At 41.9% G+C, this 12940-nt stretch overlaps 1 protein-coding gene across 1 annotated transcript in view; it reads left to right on the top strand.

Annotated features, from left to right (window-relative positions):
- The window catches only part of CD101 (CD101 molecule), a 35449-nt gene that overhangs the window by 9902 nt on the left and 12607 nt on the right, over positions 1 to 12940 (top strand). Inside the window, exons 3-7 of the mRNA XM_047870771.1 lie at positions 201 to 617; positions 5418 to 5804; positions 8891 to 9274; positions 9966 to 10370; positions 12460 to 12870. Coding sequence (XP_047726727.1) covers positions 201 to 617; positions 5418 to 5804; positions 8891 to 9274; positions 9966 to 10370; positions 12460 to 12870 — 2004 coding nt within the window. The remainder of the gene's footprint in view (positions 1 to 200; positions 618 to 5417; positions 5805 to 8890; positions 9275 to 9965; positions 10371 to 12459; positions 12871 to 12940) is intronic.

The raw sequence follows: 12940 nt of genomic DNA, 5'->3' as shown, positions 1-12940 counted from the left end.
TCACCGAGGCATTAGTTTTGCCAAGTTCCATCTATACAGATGCCAATGTTCCCCTTGGCAATAGGGAAGGCATATGGCTGGTGGAAAACAACTCAAAGTGTGTGCTTTACAGATGGTGGGTCAGGGCACCATCTTTGTCTAAGGAGGCTTGTCTAATGGGTTCCTGGGCCAGTCAGTTGTCATCTTTCCTTTGCTTTCAGTTATTCCAGATACCCTCTCTGCCACTATGAGTTCCCCGATTCTCAGTAAGAAGGAAGGCGAATCATTAGAACTTACGTGTGACGCATCCAAAGCCACAACTCAGCATACCCACCTATCTGTCACCTGGCACCTGATCCAGGATGGAGAAAGAAGCCAAGCTACCGAGATTATTTCCCTCTCCAAAGATTTCATGTTGATCCCTGGGCCCTCATTTACCGAGAGGTTTGCCGCTGGTGATGTGCATCTCAACAAGCTTGGGGTCACTACCTTCAGGCTGGCCGTAGGGAGGCTCCAGCCCTCCGATCAAGGCCAGCTGTTCTGTGAGGCAACCGAATGGATTCAAGATCCAGATGAAACCTGGACTTTAATCACGAAAAAGCAGACGGATCAAACAACTCTGAGGATCCAACCAACAGGTAATGATCTTCTCAGGAAATTCATTACTATGTTGGTAGTGGGTATTTATGGGCCATCTTTTTTTCTTTTTTCTAATCTTCGGATGAATCTAAAAAAAAAAACACATTTAGAAAGTTTGAATAAAATTTGTTTTGGGCATCTAGGAAGCATCAGTAAGAAGAAAGACATTTGGTTTGGTGGGGGGGGGGGGGGGGTCTGCCCACAGCAGGGTTTCTATGGGATAAGGTCTGTTGAATGGTTAGATAGATTCCACAAATCATGCATGGAAACGGTGTTATTCTTGCCAAGCTCTGTGTAAGCACTTTATCTGCGCTTTATCTAATGTCGTCATTACCCTATGGGGCAACTAGTCATCTCCCCATTTTTAAAACAAGGAACCTGAGCCTCAAACAGGCTAAATACTGGTAAGAAGTGGAGCTGGTGTGTTTCTCCAGTGATCCTGCACCACAGATACCCGGGCCCCAGAGTAGCCCGCTTCCAGGGTGGAGGCTTTCTTCGTCACGGCCAGGCTTTCCTCCCACCTGACACCATTTCCTACTTGGGATGGTGTCCCTCTTCATGATCCATTGGCGTTTTCATCAATGCAAGCAGGAAGCCTCAGCTGTGATTCCTGGTTTCTCTACACAGGCTATGGTCCATAGGAAGAGGTTGTGAAAACTATATATATCCATGCTAAAAGCAGTGATCCAACGGTGGATCATTGGAAGTTCCTTCTTTTTTTTTCTTTCTTTTTTTTTTAGGAAAACTGTTATTCTGTTTCATTAAAAAAATTGTCTCTGGCCTTGAGTGTCCAAGTTATACTCAGTGAGTTCTGTGGGGGCACATCATGGGTGCTTTTTCTCTCCGAGAACTTTTTATATAAAACAGTCTTTATTTATGTTGACAAAAATTGTATGTATTTAAGGTGTGCATGATGTTTTTTTTAATTTGAAATTTATTGTCAAATTGGTTTCCATACAACACCCAGTGCTCATCCCAACAGGTGCCCTCCTTAATACCCATCACCTACCCTCCTCTCCCTCCCACCCCCCATCAAGGTGTACATGATGTTTTGATAGACATGCATTTTGAAACCATTACCACAGTCAGGCTAATTAACATATCCATTATCTCACATAGTTACTTTCTGTGTGTAGTGTGTGGGGGGGGGGGGTTGTGTGTGCATGTGTGTATGGTGCAAACCCTTAAGATCTCTGTTCTCAGCAGATTTCAAGTATGCAACACGGTGTTATTAACCGTAGTCACTTGCTATACATTAGATCTATAAAACTTATCTCACATAATGGAAACTTTGTCCCCTTTGATCACAATCTCCCTCTTCCATCCCCTCCCCCAGATCCTGGCAACTACCATTCTACCCTCTGCTTTTATGAGTTCGGCAGTTTTAGATGCCACATACAAGCGAGTTCCTGCCGTCTTTGTCCTTCTGTGTCTGGCTTATTTCACTTAGCCTAATATCCTCCAGGTTGATCCGTGGTGTTGAAAATGACAGGATTTCCTTTTCTCTCAGGGCTGCATAATATTTCAGTGTGTATATATACCACATTTTCTTCATTCATCCCTCCATCAATGGGTACTTAGGTTGACTCCGTTATCTTTGTTACCATGCATAATAAACGTGGGAATGCAGATCTCTCTTTGAGATACTGACTTCATTTCCTTTGGATACTACACCCAGAAGTGGGATCACTGGGATTATATGATAGGTCTGTTTTTAATTTTTGAGGCACCTCCACATTGTTTCTATAATGTTATATTCCCACCAATATTACATTCCCTTGCCTCCACATCCTTTTTTTTAAATGAAATTTATTGTCAAATTGGTTTCCATACAACACTCAGTGCTCATCCCAACAAGTGCCCTTCTCAATGCCCATCACCCACTTTCCCCTCTCCCCCATCCCCCCCCCCCATCCACCCTTAGTTTGTTCTCTGTATTTAATAGTCTCTTGTGGTTTGTCTCCCTCCCTCTCTGTTTGTAGCTATTTTTTCTCCTTCCCTTCCCCCATGGTCTTCTGTTCAGTTTCTCAGAATCCACATATGAGTGAAAACATATGGTATCTGTCTTTCTCTGCCTGACTTATTTCACTTAGCATAACACTCTCCAGTCCCATCCACGTTGCTACAAATGGCCAGATTTCATTCTTTCTCATTGCCAAGTAGTATTCCATTGTATATATAAATCACATCTTCTTTATCCATTCATCAGTTGATCTCCACATCCTCACCAATACTCATTTTCACTTTTCCAACCCATGAACACAGAATATCTTTCCATTTATTTGCATCTTCTTTACTTTCTTTAATCCATATTTTGTAGTTTTCAGTGCAAATGTCTTTCGCCTCCTTGGTTAAATTTATTCCTGAGTATTTTCTTCTTTTCGACACTATTGTAAATGAGCTTTTTTTTAATTGAGATAAAATTAGTATATGACATTAAGTTGCAGGTGTGCAACATTAGAATTCGATGTTTGTATACACTACAAGGGATCACCACCATAAGTCTAGTTACAATCCATCAGCATACAATTGAACCCCTTCACCCATTTTGCCCACTCTCCAACCCCCTTCCCCTCTGGCAACCACAAATCTGTTCTCTGTATCTGTGAGCTCATTTTTATTTTGTTTGTTCATTTGTTTTGGTTTTTAGAGTCCACATATAAGTGAAATCATATGGTATTTGTCTTTCTCTGCCTGATTTCTTTCACTTCAAATAATACCCTCAGGGTCCATCCATGTTGTTGGAAATGGCAAGATTTCTTTCTTTTTTATGGCTAAGTAGTATTCTTCTGTGTGTGTGTGTGTGTGTGTGTGTGTGCGCGCCACATTTTCTTTATCCATTCATCCATTGATGGACATTTAGGTTGTTTCTGTATCTTAACTATTATAAATAATGCTGCAATGAACATAAGGGTACATATATCTTCTTGGTGCTTTTGTATTCTTTGAATAAATACCAGAAGAGGAATAGCTGCATCATAAGGTAATTCTATTTTTAATTTTTTGAGAAATCTCTATACTGTTTTCAATATTGGTAGCACCGATTTACATTCCTAACATCAGTGTAAAAGCGTTGCCTTGTCACCGCATCTTCTCCAGAACATGTTATTTCCTGTCCTTTTGATAATAGCCATTCTAACAGGGATGAACTAATATCTCATTGTGGTTTTGATTTGCACTTGCCTGATGATGAGTGATGCTGAACATCTTTTCACGTGCCTGTTGTCCATCAGTAGAAATTGTTTTCTTAATGTCTTTTTCCAGTACAGTAAAACCTTGGTTTGAGAGCATAGATCGTTCCAGAAACATGCTGGTAATCCAAAGCACTTGTATATCAAAGTGGATTTCCTCATAAGAAATAATGGAAACTCAGATGATTTGTTCCACAACCCAAAAATGTTCACATAAAAATGATTACAATACTGTAATATAATATAAAATAATAAAGAAAATACAAAAATATAAAGAAAAATAAACAAGTTAACCTGTACTTACCTTCGAAAATCTTCATGGCTGGTGTGAGGGAAACAAGAGAGAAGAGGGTTATTGTGAAGGGTGACTTTCACTATCACTAACAGATGTTGATTACAGTATAGTATCAATAAACTCTTGTCATATACTGTATTTAATGTAATTGGCAATAAGGCAGCAGAGGAAAGGGTCTATATGTGCAGACAGCCTAACATATAGAATTCATAGAATGAGCAGAGCATTTCTAAGCTTACTCTTGTCTGGAAATCAAAGGACTGTCCGTAGGCACTTTGAAGTGACAAAAATACACTGGTGCCAGTTATGGGCACCTTCCAACATTCTGAAAAATCACTGACTTCTGCCGAACACCACGGTGTGAGACTGAGCATCTGAGCATGGGAGACGATCACCCACAATCCCACAGCAAAAGAGAGAGAAAGAGAAGAACCATTGGCTCAGTTGTGATCATGTGACATTTGATGTCACGTACGACTCATATTGCAAGACATCGCTCGTGTATCAAGTTAAAATTTATTAGAAATGTTTGCTCGTCATGTGGAACACTCACAGAACAAGTTACTCGCGATCCGTACTTTGTTGTTTCGCCGTACTTTGTTGTTAGTGTATAGACATGCAACTGATTTTTTTTGTGTGTTCATTTTGTATCCTGTAACTTTACTGAAACTATTCATTTTGATAGTTTTTTGGTGGAGTCTTTCGGGGTTTCTATATATAAGACCATGTCATCTGCAAATGGATGATTTTACTTCATTTTTACTTTATTTTTTTTACCCTGACTAATTTCTCTGGGTAAGGCTTCCTGTACTGTGTTGGATAGAAGTGGTGAGAGTGGGTATCTTTGCCTTTTCCCAGTCTTAGGAAAAACTTTCAGTTTTTCATGGTTAGGGATTATGTTAACTGCAGACTAGTCATACATCACATGTGCTTTAACTTAAGAAAATTCCACTGGATATTCTCAGCCAAAAAAAAAAAATCCCAATTTATAGCAATTCAACATACCATAAGATGTTATATATTTTTTTATTAAAAGAAGATACAATACTGTATACTTTATATTTCTATGCATACGTTTTGCTTAATAGGATTGCATTCAGAAAGCTATGTATGCTGTTCTTTCTGAATGATTTAAGGAATAGTCAAGGGCATCTTTGCTTCTAGGCATTTCTTTGGCTGACCTGCTCTTTGGAGCTAAACTCCGACATGAAATTCAATCCTTGTGGATCCTTACAGGAGGTATTATCTCTCTGCGAACTGAAAGGACAGATGCTGTGACTTCTCTAAATATCTGCTTTGCTTTTGTTTCCTAGTGAGAGATTTTCAAGTCAACATTACCACCCAGAGCACGTTTACAGCAGGGAAACCCTTAGAACTGGTTTGCCTGGTAGTAGGCAGTGGCCAGGACCCACAGCTTCAGGGCATCTGGCTCTTCAATGGTAACGAGGTGGCCCGCATCAATGCTAGTGGTGTTCTGGACCTCAAGAGAGACTACAGAGAGAGAGCAAGTCAAGGACAGCTCCAGGTTTCAAAGTTAAACCCCAAGGTTTTCTCTCTCAAGATCTTTTCTATGGGCGCCGAGGATGAAGGGGCCTACACATGTGCCGTGGAAGAGGTGGTAAGAAATCAGATGGACTCCTGGGATGTGCTTCAGAGAAAGCAGTCACCGGACAGCCGCGTGCATCTGAGGATGCCGGCAGGTATGTAAAGTCAGGGCCACACATGACTGAGCTGTTCTCAGCTTCCCTCCTTTGTGAGTACAGTATGACTTCACGGACACAGCGGACTTCTCCTGCAGAGGCAGGTGTCAGTTGGATCACTTTGAGGTGGCGTGAAAGACACACAATTAGATTGTCCTGAAGTCTCTTCTTGCTGTCTTAGGTCTTAGATTCTTTGATTCTGTCTGCTGTTAGCCCTAATTTTTGTACCTTGGGTTTTTCTTCAAGCAGGGAACACCTGTATCAATGAAACCCTCTGTCTTCTATCGTTGTCTGTGTGTTGTGAGTGTGTGAAGAGGGAAAAATGACACTTGGCCTCCTTCCTGGGGAATGCACACCTACATTATGCTCCCCCCCCCCCAACACCTTTCAGGTACCTTTGGTCAATCCTCTGTTATCTTAACCTGATACACAGGATGATAGTGCATCTTAATGCTATATCAAAGCATGACTCAGACTAAGAAATGAAGAGGTAAATGATAGCAGGCAGATGTTGTCCCCTGCATTTTGCCGTAATGTGACGTGCCTGTCCAAACCACTTTGAGTATCTGTATGCATGAAAGTGGAAGGCCACTTAGGCCTTGTTTAGTTCATGAAGGTTGGGTGACCTGAAACATGGTTGAGCAGTCAGTGCTTTTTGTGTGAAGAGAAAACAGACAAATCTACAACGAACATTAGGATGCTCCGGGCTGGGTATTATATTCTAAGTCTAGAAAGACTAATTGCCCAAGAGCACAAAACACAACCCACCAAAAAATAAAGATACCCTTGTCTCACTGGTTCCTTGGAGGCATCTCCAAAGATGGTCAGATTTCCCTTTCATGCTTTTCTCTGTCACCCCATTTGCTAGCAATGAAGATCACAATCTTTGGCCTAGAGTGGCAAGCTAGGAAGCGTGTTGGTGTTAGTTTTCACGCTAAACATTTGGTCGAACTTTCTAGGATTCAGGAAAAACTAGGTGGGCGGGCTTACATACCTACACAGGTCTAAGTCTCTGTTTCATGCATCTCAGTCTCTGCTGAAACATATCGGTAAAGCTTTCTTAAATTCCACATGTGGGAATTTGTGCCAAACGGTGCCCAGATCCTAAGCCCATCAGTAGGGTGGTCTTCCAAAGCAAAAAATAGTTCTTTGAACAGGCTGGAATCCAAACTGGGCCCCATGTGCAGAAACAGAAAAAAATTGTTAGCAAATTTATTAAGGATCCTGTTGAGCATTCACAGTTTTGAAAATCAAACCAAAGTATGAGCAGAGTCTTATCATTCTATGAATATTTTAAACAGAAGGGGGTACTCGCTACCACTGTGAATCTGTAACTTACACACACTTGATAAGTTTATTACTTCTTACCAAGAGGCAGTAATGACTGTAATGAGTTAAGGACACCTCATCTTTTCTTTAAAAAATTGATGCTAGTTGAAACTAATCATAATGGTTATATTAGAGTAGTGAGATTATGAGTAATAATTTCCTCTTTACGTTCTAAGCTTCAGTTATGAGTCTATTTTTAACTTGAAAATGACTCTAAGTATAATCCTGCCTCTAACACCCAAAATTTGGAAGCAGGCTTGCATATATGTGATATAATATATAATATATATAAAATATTATTGAAATAAGAATCAATAGTATTATTAATTATATTAAAATATTAAATACATATATTAAATTTATTTGTGGATATCAACCTTCATTCTGCCTTTGTAACATACATATATATACATATACACATACATACATATACATACATATATACATACATATATGTACATATACATATATGTGTATATATATATATAAAGCAGGAGAAGACTAAACTCCTTCCTCAGCAGGGAAGAACAATTTGCAAATTCACTTAGATCCTATTTAAATTTCTCATCCCAAGTCTATTTTGTTTTTTTCTCTTTTGTCTTTGAACCACCCCACTTTCACTAAGCACCTATCATTACAGCCAAAGCTATTAGCTTCCCCTTGCCGGCAGGCTAAGCCCTTAAGCATGTACCACTTTTAGTCCTCCCAACAATGCCTTAAGGTGGGTGCGATTATTACCTTTGTATTTGCAGGAAAGAAAATCGAGGCTCAGGGAGGACAATGTGTTGCCCAGGGTAACTCTGACTCCTAGGGCTTCGGCCTTAAGCCTGGGATGCATGAGCTACTGAGATGTCTTTGCCTTGCCCACACAGCACCCAGGACAAAACCTTCGGACCCAGGACGCGTCCGAATGTTTGCATTTCCACGTGTCTTGAATTTCTGGGAGCCAGACGTATATTTGCAGTTTAACATTGTAGTTCAGCTGTAAGAAGGATCTTCCCTCAACCAAACCATTAATATATCTCTAGCTATATGAATATATGATTTGAAAAAGAGAAATCTATATATGTGTATTTTCTCCCAAGTAATTGCTTTTAATGGTAGTGTTCTGTTTCTTCTGTTGTTCTTGTTTTTTTGTTTTTTTTTCAATAAACTCTGCAACCAGTGTGGGGCTTGAACTCATGACCCGGAGATCAAGAGTCACATGCTCCATGGACCGAGCGAGCCAGGCACCCCTAATAGCAGTAATTTGAACAGAAATCTAATTACCAACACTCGTTCCCTGTTCAAAACACATACTAATTAGGGAAAGATAAGTAGGGAGAGGAATGTCATTTTGAACTGTGAAACACAAAATTCCAAAAAACTAGAAATTTAAATAAACACAGCTTTGTTACTTTCAGGCTCATATACCCACCCTAATTAATCTAAGAAAATATTACCAGATGTTTCCCCAACTAGATGTTCTTAATGAAGGGCTGATTTAACAAATCACTAAAAACGAGGGCAAATTATAAATTGTTTAAGTGTAAATAAGTTCTCCTGATATTCTTTCTATTGTCTTGTGCCCACTATTTAAGTGTTTAGCCAATCTCTTTTCTGAGGGTGGTCCAGGACTACACGGCCTGATCTGATTGGTTACAAAACGAGTCAAATCCTAATTAAAGAGCTGTCACTCTTTAATGTGTTTAATGTGTTTTCGAAACGTTTTCATTTACTTGAAACCCTTTTTTTCCTCTCAAATCTGTAATCCACAGCAAGAAATGTGGCCTTATCTACCAAGAGCAAGCAGCAAGCAGTGTGGGAAGGAGAGGTATTAACCCTTCTCTGCAAGGCAGATGGAACCGAGAGTCCCCTGTCTGTGGAATGGTGGCGCCTCCCACAGGGCCAGACGCAGCCAGAGTTCGTGGCTGGCATGGGGCAGGATGGCACGGTGCAGCTTGGCGCCCCCTACAAGGAACTCAATAACCACGGCAACACAAGGCTGGAGAAAACGGACTGGGCCACTTTCCAGCTGGAGATCACCTCCACCACCATTACGGACGGTGGTATATACGAGTGCCGAGTGTCTGAGAGTGCCCAGAACCAGGCCAGAGGTCAGAGCTGGACTCAGAAGTTGTCGGTCACCATCAGATCTCTGGGTAAGTGTCCAAGAAATCCTTTTCTGAACTTGCGGGTCGTCGGTACCTTCCTCTGCAGTGCGACGCAGTAGAGTCTGATTGTGTGTCACCCTGAACCCCCCAGTTAGGGCACATACACCCCAGGACACGGAGCATCGTTTCTGGCTGCCATGTCTGTCAACTACTCTCTAAAGTTTACTCATCTTTATGAAGATCATCTGTAGGGTGCCCCTTACAGGCTGTTATTCATAGCTAAAAACAAAAGCCTATGACCTGGAGTAGACTTACAGAGGACACATGGCCAATGGAGCTGAGCCTCATACATTCGGGCTTTTGACAGCTGTGGCCCTGTGTTGCAGAGTCTTCTAGCATGTTCCAAACAGTGACACTGAGCCTGTGAGTGGAAATAAGGGAAGGAGGCCAGCCACTGGGCTGGGGAGTGCTCCACCCACTCCGTAGCAGCTGTCTAAGCAGCAGGCTGGAGAGACACTGCCTGTTTGTTGTCACTACTGAGAACACTCTTAGAAGAGGGTCAGCTTTGGAAATCTGAGGACAGATTTCAGGACAGGCTGTACTGTGAGTCAACTTTTACCTCCAAATATTTGATTCTCCCGATGTACAAATGCATGGCTCTGTGTGAATAGGTGAATAGGAAGGCTTTGATTTGATAAGCATATTAGAAATCCTGTTTCCCATCTATTTCTGCCCACAGAGTCGAGTTTACAGGTTAAGCTGATGAGCCGTCAACCCCAAGTGACATTAACCAACACCTTTGGCCTGTCCTGCATAGTGGAGGCTGACTTCTCCCACCTCAGGGTGCCACTCACTGTGACGTGGCAGTTCCAGCCAGCAAGATCTCAGGTCTTTTATCTGCTTGTTCGAATCGCCTGGAACGGCACTATTGAGTGGGGGGATTTCCTATCTCAGTTCCAAAAGAAGACAAAGCTTTTGCAGTCCTCATTTCACTCTCAACTCCTAATCCACGATGCCACGGAGGAAGAAGCAGGAGTTTATCGGTGTCAAGTAGAAGTTTACGCCAGAAATTCCCCAGACACGAGCGGCCCCCCGAGGGCTTCCGCCGTCTCTCACTCGCTGATGATAGCCATCACTTTGCCAGGTAAACACCACCTGAAATTAATCCATGCTTTAAAAACAAACCAACACATTTCTCCCATGGTGGGTAAGTTTGTAGAATTAAAACATAAAATACCTTCTCCCCATGTTCTTACTGTGTAAGTTAGCACCACAGAAAACCAATATCCAGGCTGACATTGAGTTAATGTGCATGGGATGGCCATACTGATTGTTAAAACATTGACAGACTTCCACACTGACTAATAATAACTGTGGCTCCATGCCCCTTCCCCCCTTCCCATAAGTTCCCAGCACCTGCAAGGTACCATGTGGCACAACAGGGGGCCTCTAGGACCAGCTCCTAGAGCTGGGGAAGGCATTCTTTTGGATTGGTCACTGCCCATGCCTCATGAGTCATTAAATGTTTGGAATGTCTCCATTAGCGGTATGGATAACGTAAATTCCATTAGAATACATTTATCCTCTTGTTGTACCATGTGAATGTATAAGAGAGAGGATATGATTATAGTCAAATATAATTTACCTTGTCAGCTGGTAAAAGAACAGAGGTAAAAAGTATGACACAACCTGGGCAAAGTTCTGCTGGGTCATGCATCTTCTTTTATGGCTTGCATTCTTTTAAGGCAGAGTGTTCAAGAGCCTTTGAAGTCATTTCAGTCTGACAGGCACCAGACAGCAGCATAGCTGTGGACAAGTCACACAATCCATCCAAGTCTAGGTACTTCATCCATAAGTTGCTCTTTAAAGATGCACACGTTAAAGGTGGTGACACATAGATAATGTGCCTAGTACAGTGCCGATGCGTGGAGTGGATGTTCAGACATGGTAGTGGTCATTCTCTCTGCTGCTGAGTGACATCTTTTGTACTAGTAATGATCTCCTTGTCAATTGATTCATCTTCTACTTTCCATCTTGAATTTGAGCTCCAGCCACACTGAGCTAGTTGCAGGCCCTCAAATACTCTATGTTCTCTCCCTCTTTCAGTCTTTGTTCAAGTCATGTGTTTTGTGTGGAACACTTTAGCCTCTTCTCCATCAGACTGATTCCTATTAACCCTTAAGACTTAGGTTAGAGGTCTCTTCTCCAGAAAGCCTCCCCACACTTCCATATTTGAGTTAGGTAGTCGTGCCCTGTGCTCTGACTTCTGCATACCTCTGTCACTCTTGGGTGACACAGTCTTGTAATTCTAAGCCTCTGTGACTGTACTAGTGTCTCCCTCTAGACTGTGAACCCATGGAAGGAAGGTAGCCACAGAGTGGGGAATAGTCTGACAGAGAACACAGTGTGTGCTTAATAAATGTTTGTTGAAGGAAGAATAAAGGGATCTACTGGCAACTTCAAGAAGCAGTTACAAAAGCAGAATCAGTGATGTCAGCAAGAGGTTAGAATAAGGTTTAGAAGGCAGGTTTTAGCATTCATCTTCCCGACGGAGCAGAAAAGCTGCTGGAATAAAAGGGTAGTTGACTATGTATCTGTATGAGATTCTTACAGTTGACTGGCTGCAAAGAAACATATAATGTTAATAGCCCCACGTACAACTTGCTTTTGTTTACCTGAGTTCAAGGGCAGATACCAACAAGGGCGTTTGGCAAACTGTGAATCTGGGGGTACTCTGGAGAGTGAGCACACAGACAAAGCATTAATAGGGGCACTTTCTCTCACTTTGATTTATGAAATGCTGCAGAAGAGAAGATGTCTAAGCTTCAATAATGAGGCATTATCATGTGGAAGAGATTAGTTTCCTGTATGACACTTCCTCCCACCCCATGTTCCCATCCCACTCATCCAGGTAAGGGTAGAACCAGGACCAGTGGCTGGAAGGTATGGAGTGGTAAGATTCAACTTGATATCAGAAAGAATTCTCTAGTGGCAGAGATGTCCAAAGATAGAATGGACTGGTTTGTCAGTTGGGGAACTGTTCAGAGGCTCAATGGGCAGTGAGTGGGGCTGCTGGGGAGGAAATTCCCCCATCCAGTGGAGGGAGGAGACATTGTCCCAGTTGGCCTCTAATGTCCCTTCTGCCTTAAAATTCTATTTTCTAGCAAAGTAACAAACAAAACAAACAAAGTAACAACCAAAACAAAGTAACTGTCACCATTCTTTTCATTTAGAGAGCAAGCTAAGAGTGAACTCAACCAGTCAAGTCCAAGAGATCTTCATCAACTCCAACACCAACATAGAATGTAGCATCTTGTCCCAGTCCACTGGAGACCTCCAGTTAGCCGTTATTTGGTACTTCTCTCCCATTTCCATGAATGCAACCTGGCTGAGGATCCTGGAAATGGGCCAAACCAATGTTGTAAAATATGGGGATGAATTTCACTCCCTACTGAGACAACAAAAATTCCACCCCAAGAAAGTTTCCCAGGACTTGTTTCAGCTACAGATTCTGAATGTGGAAGACAGTGAGCAGGGCAGATACCACTGTGCTGTGGAAGAATGGTTCTTGTCCAGGAACGGCACTTGGCACAAGCTTGGAGAAAAGAAGTCAGGTCTGACAGAATTGAAACTCAGGCCCACAGGTAAACCTCATGAGTGTATTCTCACAACGGCTTTCTATAGGATGACCTTCTTCTCTTGGGCAGCTCTTCA

This window comes from Prionailurus viverrinus, chromosome C1 (assembly GCF_022837055.1).
Source record: "Prionailurus viverrinus isolate Anna chromosome C1, UM_Priviv_1.0, whole genome shotgun sequence".
Lineage (NCBI taxonomy): Eukaryota > Metazoa > Chordata > Mammalia > Carnivora > Felidae > Prionailurus > Prionailurus viverrinus.
Note: the sequence above shows the minus strand (reverse complement) of the source record. Positions and strands in the feature narration are given on the sequence as shown.